Genomic DNA, 19,123 nt, shown 5'->3' with positions numbered 1-19,123 from the left:
CATGCTTATCAGAATAGACTACACTTATCCTTGCTACTGCATCACTTATAAAGCGTAGCCACATTCTATACCATAACTACTAAGTATAGTCTTAGGTCCCTCGTTTTTTTTTGTTTTCTATATATATATATATATTTAATAATTTTTTGTACAACATAATATTTAGTAGCATGATTACATATATTATTCTATATTTTTAATTAAATGAGTTAAATATTATAAAATAAAAATAAATATATAATTATACAAAATAATTTCTTTAAATAATAAAAATTATATGTAAACAATAAATTTATAATGATCCAAAAGTACTGAAATGAAGATAATTTTGAATATTCATACATCTCATACTAAATTAAGTATAGTTATATCAAAATAAACATGAGACCACTTAAAATTTATTACTAATACTCTAAGAAAAACTAAAATATTATATCCTATACATAAGTATCTTCTAATAAAAGTCAATAGTCAACCATACATGTATTCATTTTTAACATTACTACATCTTAGCCAATAAACCACAATGATAAACAACTTAATCTTCATTATTCATTCTCAATATTACCGTGCATAATTATATAGTAAAATATTTATAATGACATTCGCAATTATAAAAATAAAAAAATTAAACTGAAAATAGTTGGGTAAATTATCAAAACTATGTCAGTTTAAAAAATAAAGTTAGCACAATTCTTGATGCTGCTTCAGTTTCTGATAACCAGAAAAATGATATTCAATAGAAAAAAAAGCATATATAGCTACAAAGGACATGCATTATTACATATTGAATTCGGGTAAAGTACCATTACGCTTTCAAATGCTATTCAACTTATAATTACCAACACTTCAAAACTATCAATGGCTGAAATTAGAAGATATATAGAATTGCAGAATTGAAAATTACAGAAAGAAGTGCATAAATTTAAAATTGTAGAAGTGCACAAATTCAAAAGTGCAAAAATGGGAATTCTAGCAAACAGAAGTGCACAAAATTAGAATTACAACAACCAAAATTGCACAAATAATTTTCAGTCATAGTAATACAACTTCAAGTGTTAAAGTGTTAATAAAGCCAGCAACATATGATTTTCAGCCATAGTAATTAAAATAAATACAAGCAAAAAATTATAGAACAAGGAAAAATGGGCATACCACATCTATGTTCGAAAAATGATCGAATTGATCCATGAGTATTATTCGCATCTATTGGAGAGTGTTGGGCATCTTGTAACAAAACTTCAAGTTCTTCTGGCCTCATTCTATGTTTAGATCGCTGCAGTATTAACTTAACCATATTTCGCAATTTATGAATCTCTTTTTCTTGGTGCTGTTGTTTGGCCTTCATGTCTCCAAGTTCATCTTCAAATTTGTCACTTTCTCTTTGTGCTACTTCTCTATTTCAGAAATTTTAGCATGTTTTTTTAAATCACTTTGTGTAATAAATCTTCCATACCACCTAACCCGATCTGGTTGTTCTTTCCTAAATAAGGCCTCAAATGCTTCCTTTTCCATATCACCAGCAGCTTGTCGATTTTGGAAGTCTTTTTGCTTAGAAGAATTTAAAATTGAATTAGTTACTGTATCCTAAATTTGAAATATAATTATTATTAATGATTCAATGAATTCTTATATTGCATCTTGTGTTTCCTGATCAATTTCTTTCCTCTTCCAACTTGTTTGAGTAGCAATGAACATTTTAAATCTTTTTGGTTCCTCATTTGTTTCTTTTGTAGCTCGCTACAAAACAAGGTCTTACTTCAGTTTCTTCCTTCAATTTATGCAAATATAAGTCCTAATAAATATAAATTTGCTCTTCTATATTAAATAATTAAGTGAACACCCAACCCGGTACCTGTCCTTTTCCTCGATGGACATCACGACCCTTGTCCAAAAAAAAGGGACATATCGGTCCCTGTCCCATACTTCCATGAGACTTCCCGGTCCTTCCGTCATCTCTCCTTACCAAAACAGACGGAAATTGCCTACATGTCAGTTAACGTTGTTGAGTTGGAGGTTAACACTCTGTTAAGTTCCACTTGGCCATTAGGGAATGGACAGTGGTTGATCTGTCCCCCTTTAGAGACCTAAAACTACGTCGTTTTAGGGGTCTGAGACGTTGCGTTTCAATTGAATAAGGGAACGTGACATTGGAGTTTCCATATAAGCCCCATGTGTTGCTCAGATAATTACTAGAAAACCCTAGTAGAGCAAGAGTCGTCCCCTTATAGTGATTGTTGACCTCTCAAAGTTAGAGCGACGTGCTGACAGTGTTGCTGACAAGGTTGCTAACTGACCTCCACATATTGGTGTTGACGGTGGTTGGATAGTGTGGTTGACGGAGCTTTGTTGAAGCCTGGACAGATATTGCACAGCGTTTACGGCGTGCCAGATTAGTGTGGTCCTTCCATTGCCTTTTCAAATGTGTGTTGTCGCTTTCAATAATTCTGACATGTTTTGGCATGTACATTGTGTGTGTGGTCCAAGAAGAAGAGAAATAATAAATAATGTCACTGGAAATAGAAATTGAATTAGGGTTTCTAATTTATAAGTAAAATTGAAATGGATTCAAATTAAATTTGTATGCTAGTTTCTGCTTTAATGTATGTATTATATTATACTACAGATGTCTGAATATTTTGCTATTCCCGTGTTTCATCACAGGGGAAAGTTTGTGAGAGACAGTGGAGGATATATGAGTTATGTGGATGGTAAAGTGAAGAGGTTCCCACCAATGGATTTGGATTATGTGAATTTTTTCGATTTGGTTGTTTTATTTAAAGAGTTGGGGTATGTTGAGTATAAGGAGATGTATTGGTATGACATATTGGCCTCTGACATGGAGTTTGGGCTTCATCCCATTAAGGGTGATCATGAGATTAATGAGATGAGGGAGAACAAACTCAAGAACAGGGACAGTGAGGAGTTTTACATTTATTTTAACCATCCTGTAGATATGTCAGAGGTGGTAGGTGATGGCTTGGCAGGTGAAAGTGTTGTTTTGAGTGATTCTTCATCAAGTTTTGACGACGGATATGAGAGTGCCAAGGATGAGGCATGGAAACCACCTCTAGCTGGTTATGAGGAGAACTCTGACACTAGTTCTGATGAGAGAGTGCTTAAGAAGAAGACACATAAGAAGTCTACTCCAAAAAAAGTTGTAACCCAAAGCAAGAAGAAAGGTAATGACAGGGGCATCTCCCCTAGCACTGCTAAGAGGTTGGCCTCGGGGAAGTATTCTGGTGTGAGGAGGAAGCATATCTTGAAGGATGGAAAGTCTAATGGTGGGAGCAAGGATAAAAGTAGGTCTCATTCAGCTGATGCAGGCCCAAGTAAGGAGCAAAGTATTAAGTGCAGTGGGTCAAGATGCCAACAACCACTTTTATGTGGTGGCCTTTGCAGTGGTACCCAATGAGTGCAAAGACACTTGGAAGTGGTTCTTGTCTGTTGGCTGAAGACTTGGGAGCTGTTGGGCAACATGGTTGGAACTTTATCTCAGATAAACAAAAGGTAGTATTTATTGACTTAATTTTCATTTATCTGTACTTTTATTCGTTGTTAGAACTTCCAGTTTTTTAGCATGAATATGTTGGACTGTGTTGATAACAAGGTCTGGAGTTGGCAATTAAGGAGGTCATGCCTAACGCACATCATAGGAATTGTGTACTTCACATTTGGAAGAACTTCATCAAACACTTCAAGGATCAGTAGACAAGGTCCAGCTCTGAGGTCCCATGCTTCGACAAATCCTACTCATGGCCCAATAGCTCCTTCAACAAATCCAACAAGTGGAGGTGGTGCAATATCAGCAGAAACAATGGCTGCTGGAAGCTTGGGAACTGCTTCAAGGGTTTTTAAATTTGTACCCACTCCCGGGTTCAAGCGTCCAGGACTTAGGCCACCTAAGAAGACATGAACTTGGACTACCTTTCGTTGCTATTTTGTATCATGGTTATAAGCCTTCAGGACACATGTTTTGCTTCAAAAAAAGTTCTATGTTTTGCTACTTAATACTACTGGTTTTAGGCATAGGGCTTTTGGTTGAGATCCCTACTATATTTTGGTTATCTAACTCAGGGCCATGTTACTGCCCATATTTTGAATGGCATATTATGTGTTAAGTTGTTTTAACAACTGTACTGCTCCTTTATTATCAATATATTAACATGCATCTTTCTTTGAATGTAGATACTTACTGCTACTTAGCTAGCATGTATATTTGTTAAGTTTATTTCATGACATATATGCCATTATCTATCAATACAGGGATGAAATTTAACATATTCATCACAGGCCATGGTTCAAATTTTACAAATTCACCACAATAATTCTTATTTCATTCATCATCAAAAGTGTTGTTCACAACTCAACTCTATGAAATGACAAAATTCAGCTATCAAAATCCTACACACTTGCTTTGAACAAGCTTGCAATTACAACCCCACCCAGAAATGCTAACAAATTAAACCCATACCTAATACATTTACTTTCAACCATTTTCAATCTGCAGTAATCTAACTGATCCTCTAAACCAATTAATCTTTTCTCCAACTCATTAACTTTGTTATCCACCACATAAGCATGGCCTTCCAATCAATTCTGCTTCTGCTTTGATGTCCCAAATGAGACAGCCTTGTTAGCATCCTCACCACATGAAGATACATAATCTTCTAGCCATGCAAAGAAGTTGCAATGCCATTTTTCAGTCTACAAAAAAGTTTAACATTTGTTATCATCTGTGGAATAGAAATTGAAAACAAAAAATTAGCTAAACCCTAAAAAACTACCTTGAAGTTTGGGCAGCAAAAGAATAATCTGTCTGGATTCTTCATCGTCCCTGACATGAACAATATTGCATGAGAACCACAATAACAAATTGGGGCAACCCATTTCTTCTTCCTCGGAGCTCCAGTACTCCCACTAGAATTCAGGCTCCAGCCTAAATCGTCTCTGCTTCGTAGGTTTGATGATGAACAACACTCTCCACTACCAATCATGGTCTCCAGGGTTTGTATTTGGGTTGGGAGAAGAGTGAGAGATTAGCAGCGTAGAATCACTTTCAAACCATTGTGTTTCAGTGAAGACTAAAAACGACGTAGTTTTTGGTTTCTAAAGCGGGACAGATCGACCCCTTACCATTTCCTAATGGCACGTGGCGAGAAACCCTAAAACGACGTAGTTTTAGGTCTCTAAAGGGGGACAAATCAACCCATGTCCATTCCCTAATGGCCACGTGGAACTTAACAGAGTGTTAACCTCCAACTCAGCAATGTTAACTGACACGTAGGCAATTTCTGTCTGTTTTGGTCAGGGGAGATGATGGAAGGACCGGGATGTCTCACGGAAGTATGGGATAGGGACTGATATGTCCCTTTTTTTGGACAAGGGTCGTGATGTCCATCGAGGAAAAGGACAGGGACTGCGTTGGGTATTCACTCTTAAATAATTATACTAGAACCACTCGTACTCTTCCAAAATTGATTGGCGCATGTGGTGTGAAAACTTCTGTTGTTTCTTATGTTAGTTGTTCTTTTGACTTATTGACTATAAGTGAACAACAAATTAGCATATAATTACATAAAATAGAATTGGCAGAAAATCAAATTACAGAAGACAAAATTAACAGAAAATAAAAATTGGAAAAAAAACATAATTACATAAAACAAAAGTGCACAAAATCTCCTAACGCCTCCACCACCAGTTATTATTGCAGAAAATAGAAGTGCAGAAAATTTAATTACAAAAAATTGAATTAGCATAAAACTAAATTACAGCAAATATAGCAAAATCCATTGGCAATATAGCAAAATCCATGGAATAAACCCACAACATATATAATTTCTAGCAGAATAAACTGACCTGAACTTTACAAAAATTATAAACAAAATATTTCATAATCACTAAATATTCAAGGATTACAAAATTCTATGACAGAAAAATCCAAATTATCCTTATAAAACACATGAGCAATCCTCACCTTAATAATTTTAACAAGTTGATCGACTCCACTCTCTCCAAGAAACAAAGGCTGCAATATAAGTTGAGCTTCAGGGAAGAAATGCAAAAATGAGTAAAAACATTGAGACCTACTTATTCAAGCGTCAAATTACCTATCCAAGCTAGAAGTAATTCAGCTACTACACAACCAGTTGACCATATATCTATCACGGTTGTATATTCATCAGTGGCATCAAAGATAAGTTTTGGAGCACGATAGTATCTTGAACAGATGTAAGAAACATTAGGTTCTCCTTTCACCTGATGAATTAAAACATGGATGAAGCTTGAGTGAAAAACAAAAAACCTCTATCAACAATTTGTGTACTAAGCACAAAATCTTACCAATACTTCAGCACTTCCAAAATCATATAGTTTCAGCTGATGAGTGTGTAGGTTCACCTGACACCAGTAATGTTTATCTGAGTACGACAAATAGTAACTAATGCCATCATAAGTATACTAGACAAAGATCTTACCATCTTTGTGTTAAATTAAGCATAACTTAAATTCACAAGTATTACAAAAAAGTATGGTTCTAAAAATCAGACCGAATTGGCCGGTCGGACCGGTTCAACTGGAAACCGACAATGAAAACGGTCCGATTCGTTATCAATAACCACTGATTAGAGAACCGTTCAGAAACTGTTGAATCATCTGGGAATCAGTCGGCTGGACTGGACTAGTAATTGGCCGGTTCTAAAAAAATGCCGCCATTTTATGTTTTTTTTTTAAAAAAGAAAAACCAAAACCAAGTTGAAGCCATTCATGAACCCTTCACTTTCCCAATCATTCATGCAAATCCCTTTGAAGAAAAGTGAAAGTACCAAATCAAAACGGCTAAATCCTAGCCCTAGGTTCCTTGCTGCTGTCGTCCCCAGGTTCTTGGTGCCTCCTCTTCTTCCTCTTCCCCCTGTCCTGAACCCAAGTAGCTCGGCACGTTGTCCACTGGCTTTTCTGTTCATGGCTTGGAGCGGTTCGCCGTTTGCCGTCGTCTCACCTCTCGCTGTTGTCTCGCCTTTCGTCGTCGTCTCGCCGGTTGCCGTCCGTGTCTCTGTCGAAGGTGAGTAGTCGTGCTTTGCTTCTTCCTTTTAATTTTGCTTTGGTCCTGATGGCTCTGTTTAATTTCTGAATGCTCGATTCTTCTTCTTCCTTTTAATTTATGAAATTTTTGTTAAAATAATGTTGCTAATGCTCTTATTCTTCTTCTTTGCTAATGCTCAATTTAATTTAGTGTCATCACTGTTTTGATATGTTTTATAATGTACTACTCTTGCTGTTTTCAGTGTTTTGTAATTGCTATTTTATAATTTGTCATCCTTTTAGTGTAATTATTAGTTAATGCTCCGTAATGTTTGTTGCTGAATGCTGATTGTTGAGTTCACAGATGGTATTGAATGTTTGTTGCTGAATGCTGGTATTCAATCCGTAGTTGCTTTTTTATAATGTTTGTTGCTGAATGCTAAAAATGAAAATCAAAAGGTAGTAAAAATCAAGTGACAATGAAACCGACACAACACGAAATGTATAATTAGGGTTTAAGGTCTCCTCCACCACACGCTGCCAGCGAGCAAGCAATTAAACACGCTCATTGAGAGAGAGAATCAAGAAGCAAGAAAAGATCAATGGCATCAAGGGGTGAGTCTCTGAAGCTTGAAGGTGAAGGGAAAGAGCTCGAAGGGTTCGAAGGGATCAGAGGATCGTTCCTTAAGCGAGAGCGTGAAGGAGTGGTCGACATGGGCGATGAGGAAGGCCAAGGTTATCACCCACTATGGATTCATCCCTTTCGTCATCATCATCGGCATGAACTCCAAACCAAAACCCTAACTCTCTCAGCTTTTCAGCTCTATTTGATTCTTCATCTCAGCGAATTGAATCAAATCAACCAGGCCTTCCTCTTCTTTTTCTTTTAGTTGGTTCTTAATTTTTCTAATATATGTAACTTTCTGAATCAACTGGGTCATATTATGTAGCTTTTTTTATTTGGGATATTTTTGGAGACGCATTAGAAGAGCTATTTTATTATTATGTTTGCAATAATAATATTCACATGTTGTGTATGCTTGTGATTGTTCGGTGTTTCCATTTTCTTTTCAAGTCACTTGTTGTGGTTGTTTATTGAGTTAAGGCTTTGTATTTGTGTGTGTGATAAGAATATATGATAATGTTGAATGCTGTTGCATCTAATAGGAGTTCTTGGAGTACCCTCATCTTTGGTCTTTTATATAATTTATTTATTATTTTATTTTAAAATAGTTTTTTCGGTTGAATTACTGGTGGAATCGATTGGACTAATAAACCAATAAATCAAAGACTAAAATGGTTTGATGGTTGGTCCCATTCTAAGAAGCTTACTAAAAGGCAACGAGGCCTACATGTTCAAGAAATACGACGGTCCACTTATGATAAAATGAAATCTGGCATTTTCATATAGAGCAACAGGAAGAAGTATTTGATTAAAGAAAAATACAAATGCAAAGTAGTTTTAAGAGCAAGTCACCTTCAGTTGCTATGCACAGAAATAGACATTTGAGGATATAGGAATAAGGTGTATAAAATTTTCAACAAATATAAGATGAAAATTGATTTAACAAAAAGAAAGGTATAATTCCTAATACAAAATCGCAGAATGTAACATGAGGCAGAAAACATCCCAATCCAGATAGAGAGTGAGCCAGAGAATGATTAATTACCTAGTGAGCGCATGATGGTGAGCGACGATGATGAGTGCACGAGGCTTGCGACGATGGTGAGCAACGACGGTGAGCGCCCGAGACGACGATTGTGAGCACCCGAGACGACGATTGTGAGCAAAGATGACGATGGTGAGCGAGATGGCAATGGTGAGTGGCAGCGATGGTTAGAGATAGACGAAGGTGAAGAAGAAGAGGAGAGAGACGAATGAAGGTGATGAGTGAAGGTGTGGGGAAGAGTAGCTTTCTTTGATTTGGTGAAATGAGTGGCGCAAAGGGGAAAAGCTAAGCGGAAAAGATTAAGTGTATTTGGTGAAAAGGAAAAAAAAATTACTAAGTGTTGGTGTGTATATTTGATCCTAGATATATTAGGCAACACTTTTGAAATGCACCCAAAACATAACAAACAGGTTATTCTTTTAAAAACGCATTCTTTGGTAAAAAAAAAAAGTATATTCATAGATATTAAGATAAGGTTACGCTTTATAAGTGCTCTTTATAATATCTAAGGAGACGCTTTTCAAGTGATGCTACAACTATATTTCTTATTCTCCTCTAAAAAGGTACGTAACATGAAGAAAAGCGTAGCCTATTCCAAATGTAGCTTAAAAAAAGTGTGGTTGAATTGGTGCTTTTCTTGTAGTGAATGCTAGTAATTTATAGCTAGCTGCTTATTTTAATTTTTAAAAGTGTGCCATAAAAAATAGCTTATGTTAGAGATATAACCATTAATGTTATCTTTTTTTTATCAACTTAAATTTTTAGAATAAATAATTTTATGACATAATATCAGAATTCTCAAGAGTCTCTCATTTGAGAAAAAATGTTATGGATATAATCATTATGTTATCTTCTTTTATCATCTTAAATTTTTTGAATGAGTGATTTGATGATCGTTTAAATAATATAAATTAAATGTTCTGTTAGTTAAGAATATATGAAAAAAAATTATCTTTGTCAATTTTTTTTAAAATAAAATATACTCAACTCATTCCTTTTTATCAATCCCTAGCTAAATCCATAATTATCATATGAATCTTGGAATTAATAATAATTTAAAAGGATTATCAAATAAAATTTGATTAACAATCAACAGAAAAAAAATAGTTGTCTACTTCTAAAAAGATTTATTCATTGTTAAGAATATAATTGATACTTCAATGATAAATAGTGCATACAAGAATGGGAGCGGGTTATATTATATGAAAAAAAATAAAATTAAATAAAAACAACAAATTTGAGTGTAGAAAAAAGTAGTATAAAATAATTTTACTCCTTTTTAGCATTTTTAATGTTTATTTTTATCACATTTATATATAGTCACTTATTATAATTTATGATATAAAAAAATAGCACAAAAATTAAAAAAAAAAATAGCTATAATTACTTGAATTAAATGTACTTATAATTAAGAACATATACAAATATTATGTTTTTCAATTTCAAAAAATATATTCCACTTGTTCTTTTTTTATCTATTACTTTGACTAATAATAAACGCTTATCAGGAAACTTAAAATAATCAAGGAGTAATTTAAAAAATATTACTAAATAGAATTTAATTAAAAATGAGAAAGAGAGTTGTTAAGTAATTTTAAATAGATTTATTATGAGTTAAATTTTAAAATGGTTCATAAAATTGTATTCGAGACTCAAAGTAGTCCTTAAAATTAATAGTTATTCAATTTCGTCCTCGAAATTACACTTTGAGATTCATAGTAGTCCCTCAAGCAATTTCCGTCATCGAAAAACTGAGGTGGATTGATTCTTGCTATGCTGGCATGCCAACGATTACTGACGTGGCAAACGAAACTTTTTTGTTTGCAATGTGGTCCATTTCTCCTTTTAAATTTATAATCCCCAATTTTTGTTTCATAAATTCTCTTCCTCATTCTCTTCTTCTTCAACCCCTTTTTCTACTCTTACTCTTCCAAATCCAATCATCAATGCAACAACAATGTAAAACATCAATAGTTATTTATTAACAAATTCATAGTAAATCACGGTATAAGCTTTTCAACGCGTACTAAAGTACCAGTACCAAAGATAAGAAACAAAAAACATCATTTCATAACTAAGACAAAAAGAAATCCAATAAATTTTGTATAATGCTATAGATTACCAATTAGTTTATCACACACAATGTTCTAAGGAAAAACACTTTCAATTCATCTCCAACGATGATGATTCAACTCACCACTACCACCATCACATGGCTAACAACAACGATAACGTTGATGAAGCCCCAGCCTTCCCTCCCCATTCACTCGCAGCCAAGGCCACCTTCTCCCACCAGAGTTCCACCTGCTACAGCTCCCCGTCCGAGGTGGCATTAACTGCCAGCGACCCCACGGAGCCAGGCCCTACCAACAGCGCACTACTCCAACTTTAGCTTTCGCGATGGAACTCCTCCGGCATGGTGTCAGAGTTATTTCGGAAGGGACCCACGATGACGTTCCGGGACAACTTCGACGATGAGGAGCAAGACAACGAGGACGGGTCATGTACGGATGGCAGTAGGACACTATCAGCAAGAGAGGCGGTCGCGGCACAGGAAGCGGTTGAGGTGGTTGCCGTAGGGGAGGTTGTTGGAGGGAGAGAGGAAGACGAGGCAGTGCAGCCAGTGATGATGTCACTGATGGACTTGTTGGAGAAGACTGACAGGGAGATGGGGCTTGAAGGATCAAGGTACATTCTGAGTGATGATGAATTTGATGACGATGAGGAAGATGAGGATGGTGATGACTTAGAATACAGATTATATAATAGAGATAATTGATGATTGAATTTGAAAGAGTGAGAGTAGAGAATGGAGTTGAAAAAGAAGAGGATGAGGAAGAGAATTTAGGGAATAAAAATTGTAGATTAGGATTTTAAAAGGGGAAAGGGACCACCTTGCAAACAAAAAAGTTTCGTTTGCCACGTCAATAATCGTTGGCGTGCCAATGTGGCAGGAATCAGTCCACTTCAGCTTTTTGATGACAGAAATTGTTTGAGGGACTATTATGAGTCTTGGAGTGTAACTTTGAGGACGAAATTGAATAACTATTAATTTTAGAGACCACTTTAAACTTTGAGTACAATTTCAGAGATCACTTTAAGGTTTGACTCGATTTATTAATAATTAAGGATATAATTCATAATCAATGACAAATAAAAATAGTGCATGAAAATAAGAGTGAGTGGAAGATACCATAAAATAAAAAGGGAAATGATAAAACTAAAGTGACTACTACTTTAAAAGGAACAATTCAAGTATACATTACATTACACATATATAATATAATTTTATTTCTTTATTTTCAAAATAATTATCCAAAAACAAAAACAAAAGCACACATATTAGCAAGAAAGAGTGAAAGTGGACAATATTACACAACAAAACAACATTAAAAAAAGGTTAAAATAACTGATAATAAAAAGAAAAATGAAATATACATATTTATAATATAATTTAATCTCTTTAGAGTTTAGGATTTTTTATTATTTATATCTTTTAAAATGAATTTTTGAATACTATACTACTATTTTAGTAATTTACTTTTTGATAAGAGAAGAAAGTGTTATTTTCTTATGTGTTTAATTCTCTCCCTAGCTAGTAGTATCATCTGAAGGTTAATTGGTAATAAATAAGGCAGGTAACCTTTAATAATGTAACTTGAGAGCAGGGGCAGAAGACAGTGACAGATCTATAGTCATGGAAAACTTTAGAATATCTACTATAATAGCTAGTAGATTCCGAATGAGAAAATGTATTAAATACATACATAATCAGTAATTTAATAACTTAAGTTTTAAAGATAAAAAATAGGGTTTCCAACATCCTAAACACTCAAATAAACAAAAATTTTCCTCAATATAAGAAAAATCATGCAATCTTTTAAAAAAGTGACGAGTTTCTAGAGATGAAAAAAAAAAAGATTATCAATCTCTTCTTCATATGTTGTATATAGTAAGTGCACTATTTTTTTTGTTCCCCAAGATAGCGTTTGGTAGAGAGACAGAGACGGAAAGACTGAGACTGAGAGACAGAGACTAAGAGACAGGGATTGAAATAAATCTCAGTATTTTGTTTAGTGTAAAATGGGAGACAGGAATTGAAACAAGAATGAAACTCTAATTTAATTTGCACAAAGGGTAAAATTAGAATTAATTAATTGAAATGAAAGTATTTTAAGTATAAAATGTTATTAAAGTTTCAGTCTCCATCTCTAAAAATTTCAGTCCCCTGTGTCCCTATTTTTTGGAGGTACTGAAATACTGAAATTTTAAAGACAGAGACAGAAATTTTAGTACCAGTCTCTGAACTAACAAACACGATACTGAGTCTCAGTCTCTCAGTTTCTGTCTCAGTACCTCAAAACAAACGCTACCAAAGGAATGGAAGGGAGAGCATGATGTGAACTTAAGTTACTATACACCACCTATAAATAGGAACAATAATCATACCAATATAACTCGGACAATAATATGCCTGCAGTCTCACCCGGAAACCCTAAATCATAGCATTTCCAGTAAGGACTCGTGACAGTGTTTATCCCTGCAATTCAAAACACTAAATTAATTAATAACTGAAAAACAAAAAAAAATATAGAAGATCAGTTAACAAATTCTCATAATTATCCAGCAACTAATTATTAAAAGAAAATTTCATTTATAAACTCAGAGATACCAAACACCTACTTTTTTATATATACATAATTAATAAAATTTATTATTTTTTTATTAATATTTAGTTAACATTCTAAATCTTAATTATTGAATTTTAAATTTTAACCTTTAAATTATAAATTCTAATAATATAAAAATAAAGTGTTGATCAAGTATTTTATGTACAAATTTTATTTTAACATCCTCTTAAAAAATCTTATTTTATTTTTTTGAGAACTCTCAAGAATCTCTTATTTGAGAGAAAATATTACAAATATAACAATTATATCATCTTCTCTTATGAGTTTAAATTTTTAATATGAGTGATTTTATGACAGTTTAAATAACATAAATTAAATGTCCTTTTAGATAAAAACATATGAAAAAAAATTATCTTTGTCAATATTTTTTAAAAACAATATACTCAACTCATTCCTTTTTATCAATCACTAGCTAAATCCATAGTTATCATATGAATCTTGGAATTAATAGTAATTTAAAAGGATTATCAAATAAAATTTGATTAACAATCAACAGAAAAAGAATAGTTGTCTACTTCTAAAAAGATTTATTGATTGTTAAGGATATAATTGATACTTCAATGATAAATAATGCATAGAAGAATGATAGTGGGATATATTATATGAACAAAAAAGTGTAAAATCAATAAATAAAATCAACAAATTTGAGTGTAGAAAAAAGTAGTACAAAATAATTTTACTCCTTTTTAGCATTTTTAATGTTTATTTTTATCACATTTATATATAGTCACTTATTATAATTTATGATATAAAAAAATAGCACAAAAATTAAAAAAAAAATAGCTATAATTACTTGAATTAAATGTACTTATAATTAAGAACATATACAAATATTATGTTTTCGATTTCAAAAAATATATTCCACTTGTTCTTTTTTTATCTATTACTTTGACTAATAATGCACGCTTATTATCAGGAAACTTAAAATAATTAAGGAGTAATCTAAAAAATATTACTAAATAGAATTTAATTAAAAATGAGAAAGAGAGTAGTTAAGTAATTCTAAATAGATTTATTAATGACTAAGGATATAATGCATAATCAATGACAAATACAAATAGTGCATGAAAATAAGAGTGGAAGATACCATAAAGTAAAAAAGGGAAATAATAAAACTAAAGTGACTACTACTTAAAAGGAACAATTCAAGTATACATCACACATATATAATATAATTTTATTTCTTTATTTTCAAAATAATTATCCAAAAACAAAAACAAAAACAAAAGCACACATATATATTAGCAAGAAAGAGTGAAAGTGGACAATATTACACAACAAAACAAAATGAAAAAAAGTTAAAATAACCGAAAAAAATGAAATATACATATTTAATTTGTAATATCATATAATTTCTTTAGAGTTTAGGATTTATGTATTATTCATATCTTTTAAAATGAATTTTTGAATACTATACTACTATTTTAGTAATTTACTTTTTTATAAGAGAAGAGAGTGTCATTTTCTTATATGTTTAATTCTCTCCCTAACTAGTAGTATTATCTGAAGGTTGGTAATAAATAAGTTGGGTAACCTTTAATAATGTAACTTGAGAGTAGGGACAGAAAATGACAGATCTATAGTCATGGAAACTTTGGAATATCTACTATATATAATAGCTAGTAGATTCCGAATGAAAAATTGTATTAAATATATAATCGGTAATTTAATAACTTAAGTTTTAAAGATAAAAAAATAAGGTTTCCAACATCCTAGACACTCAAGAAAACAAAAATTTCTTCAATATGAAAAAAAAGCATGCAATCTTTTAAAAGAGTGACGAGTTTCTAGAGATTAAAAAAAAAAAACATGTTGATCAATCTCTTCTTCATATATCGTATATAGAAAGTGCACTATTTTTTTGTTCCCCATAGGCCCATATAGGAATGGAAGGGAGAGTATGATATGAACTTACGTTACTACACCACCTATAAATAGAAATAATAATGATACCAATATGACTCGGACAATAATATCCCTGCAATCTCACCTCTAAACCCTAAACCATAGCATTTCCAGTAAAGACTTGTGACAGTGTCCCTGCCATGCAAAACACCAAATTAATTAATAACTGAAAAAAAATATAGAAGATCAGTTAAAAAATTCTCATAATTATCTAGCAACTAATTATTAAAAGAAAATTTTCATTTATAAACTCAGAGATATCAAACACCTACTTTTGTATATTTTTTTATTTTGATTTAAATAATATTACATGATTAATAAAATTTATTATTTTTTATTAATATTTGGTTAACATTCTAAATCTTAATTATTAAATTTTAAATTCTAATTTTTAAATTCTAAATTTTAATAGTATAAAAATAAAATGTTGATCAAGTATTGTCTAATATATATATTAATAAAGAATGTTGGATATAATTCTAACATTTTTCTTTTGTTTTATCTTCTGCTTCTCGAAAATCAAATGATTACAATTTTGCATTGCTTGATGTCACATTTAGATGTCAAATAAGTATTAAATAGAAAATTATGTTTGTAAAATATACTCGAACAAATGATCCTTTTTTATCAATAGATTTGATTGTTAACAATACTGATCACAAAAACATTTAAATAGATTTTCACCCACTAAAATCTTACTCCGTATGACATTTTAATTTTAATTAATCGTGAATTTTGAGTTGTTACCATTAACTACTATTTTTATATGGCAAGTGAGTGTACAAAAATACTCATAAAAATTGATTCACATGACAAAAAATACCCATAAAAAATTAAAAACTCTCTTGTAACAGTTAAAAATAAAGTTCATATGTCAAATTTAACAGTTCTCATTACGTGTTTTGGTTGAATGACTGAAAGTGTGAGAATCTTTCTAGTTTACGTAAAATTTTTTATTAATGGTCAATTTATTATCTGGTTGTTCAAGTTTAGTTCCGATTTTGAATGAGTTTTGGTTAGTGAAAGGGGAAGTTAAGGTAAGAGCAATGAGATTTTGCAGTAGAAAATAAAGGGATCGGAGAGAAAAACTTCACCGATGGAGTTGAGTTTTTATTAAGCGTAAAGTATATTTTTTTTAAGTTTATTAAAAATTTTAAAAATATTTTTAATTTTTATTTTATTTTAATTTTGTTTTTGAAATTTTTAATTTGTATCAAATATATTCTTTAAGATTAATCTAGTCATAATACATGACACACTTATGTCTGATTTATTTGTATTGAAAGTTGTTCTTATAAAAATTATTATTGCTAAATTTATTCTAAATTTTTTGAAAAATTAGTCGTTAGGGGTATATATTTGATGCAAATCGAAAATTTATGAGGCAAAATTGAAACAAAATAAAATTTAGAGATATTTTTAAAATTTTAACAAATTTTAAAGACAAAAAATATACTTTAATAAAATTTAGAAGTATTGTTTATAGATATTTCTGTCATGTGAATAATTTTTTTATGAGTATTTTCACTACAACAAGTTATTAAATGAATAGCTACACTTATTTTGTGACCTTTATTTAAATAGTCATTATTAAATAAAATGATGACACTTATTTATATAATTTTTTTAGCATCACTAAAAATTCAAGTGTCCCAGTAATAAGAAACATAACAATCTATTCCTTTTCCTCTTTTTTTTTTTTGTTTATTTTCTATTTCTGATAACCATTTCTATTTTTCAAAACTATAATTGATTCAAGTGGTCCTGTAGCAATTGGAGTTGAGATTAGAAGCAAAGAGATGAGAAAGTACAACGGTGTTCGCATTTTTCGCCATTCGTGCTCTTCGCAGTTCGCATTTTTTGTGGTTCGCGTTCTTCACGGTTCAGTACTACTACCGCAGAGATGAGATGAAAGATGGCGTTTGCAGATTTAAATATGAATCTCTAGGAAGTTAGCATTTGTTATTCGCATCACAATTCGCAGTTTGCAGTTCGTGTGGTTCCTTATCTTCCCTTTTTTGAGTGCAAACCTTAATCTCCTCTTTTTGGCGGCCATTTTTTCTCTTTCAACGACAATATTGAATAAAGGTAGTGAGTAGCTGATTGTTCTTCTACTATTTTTTTTTCTCCTGTAATTTCTTTGTTGTTGCTTAGTGTTTATTGTACTGAACTTGTTGCAATTGTTTGTTGTTAGTGCTATATTTTACTAAAATTTATCATAATGATTATAACATGTTTTTTTTTGTTGTTTTTTTTGGTATTCTCTTATTTCTTTATAATTTTATTGGAACTCAACATGTTCAATGAAATACTTCAACTAAATTTCTTTGAATGTTTTATTTCTTATAAAATTCTACAATCTGTATCACAATCACAACTATGCGTTATATAAGAACGAATTGAAGGGAGAAAGAAAGATGCAGAATAAAAATCAAGGATTTGGCCTTTGAATTTAAGAAAATGTTATATATGAGTGTTATTGAACAATCTTAATAAAATATTATTTACTTCACTACAACATTTTCAGGTTGAGACAACATTTAAAAAGTGTTTCTAAAAGCTGCTAAAATGTTGCTTTTGATCTATGGCAACACTTTTGGACCTAAGACAACGTTTTTGGGCGGCGTTGCATATGCAGCCGTTGCCTTAGATCAAGGCAACACTTTTTTGTTTCAAAAGCAACGCTTTTGAGAGCAACACTTGGTAAGTGTTGCCTTTAGTTGAAAAACAACAACATTTCAAAAGTGTGTTTGAGACAACACTTTTGTAGTGTTGTCTCTTCTCTCGTATTTTGGTCACTACTAAAAAGTGTTGTTTATTTGCAATAAAATGCAACTCTTTTACGTGTTGCTTATAAGTTAGAATTTGCAATCCTTTGAAATGTTGCTTATTAGTTTTAAATATGTAACCCTTTAAAGTATTGCCTTTTCTTTTGGATATGCAACCTATACAAGTGTTGCCTTTTTTTTGGATATGCAACCTATTCAAGTGTTGCTTTTTCTTTTGGATATGCAACCATACAAGTGTTGTCTAATATTCAAAATATGCAATTAATAAAAGGGTTTCTCTTTTGATAAAAATAAAAATTATTTTTGTAATAAAAATACAAAAATATAAAATTTACAAATTGCATGAAGATGAACCCTATAATCATGATGAATAATTGATGTTCCTGCTATTTTTACACGATAAGCGTTAGAATAATCACCGGATAAATCATGGGACAAATATAAGAGCTTATTATTAATATTGTTGGTAAGATCAAAATGCGATTTTGCAAAGTGGGAATCAGATAACAGAGAGAGCCATTGCTTAGAGACGCATTTGAATTGAAAAACGGACTTCACTGGTAACCTTAACAAAATTCCTCTTAACAATTCCGTTGGAAGATCCATAGGAGAAAGCTGTTGTGCTTCTTTTTAGTGTCCATTTATGGTTTGTTTCTGAAATGCAAATCAATACATATAGATGAAGACCAATGAGCCCTTAAATAGACATCAAATCTGTTGTGGATTAAATCAACAAGGAGCTGAAGTTTAATTAGATTTTGTTTTAGACAATTCAAATTACCTATTTTTTAACCCTTATAATTCATCTATATAATAGATTATCTATTTTTTAAAATTATTCTTTTCCAGACAATTCAAATTACCTACAATGATATACATAGTGTGTTCAAATTTCACTTAATCCTCGTTTCAGTATAGATCATAAGCTATTCATTTCACAGTAGCTTAGTAGCAAATGGATTATTATATATAGATTGTTAACTCTCCAATACAAAATCTTTTCAGAGACATTCAGAGAAACTCAACTTTCATCTTCTATTTTTTTCTT

The 19,123-nt window shown here is 31.6% G+C and overlaps 1 protein-coding gene and 1 pseudogene across 1 annotated transcript; both read left to right on the top strand.

The window, feature by feature from the left end:
* The first annotated feature begins 2,626 nt into the window (after window positions 1-2,626).
* LOC148572794 (uncharacterized) lies at window positions 2,627-3,415 on the top strand. Its single transcript, XM_088504797.1, has one exon. The coding sequence runs from the start codon at window positions 2,627-2,629 to the stop codon at window positions 3,413-3,415; it is 789 nt and encodes a 262-aa protein (XP_088360923.1).
* A 4,207-nt stretch (window positions 3,416-7,622) lies between these two features.
* On the top strand, window positions 7,623-11,469 carry LOC148572793 (uncharacterized; annotated as a pseudogene).
* Window positions 11,470-19,123: the final 7,654 nt, after the last annotated feature.

This window comes from Arachis ipaensis, chromosome B2 (assembly GCF_059453495.1).
Source record: "Arachis ipaensis isolate K30076 ecotype BB chromosome B2, ASM5945349v1, whole genome shotgun sequence".
NCBI classification, from domain to species: Eukaryota; Viridiplantae; Streptophyta; class Magnoliopsida; order Fabales; family Fabaceae; genus Arachis; species Arachis ipaensis.
The sequence above is the reverse complement of the archived record's forward strand: the minus strand, read 5'-3'. Positions and strand labels throughout refer to the sequence as shown.

Bases quoted from the DNA above. Each gene is read 5' to 3' on its own strand.
- LOC148572794 (XM_088504797.1), top strand. From the start codon at position 2,627: ATGTCTGAATATTTTGCTATTCCCGTGTTTCATCACAGGGGAAAGTTT.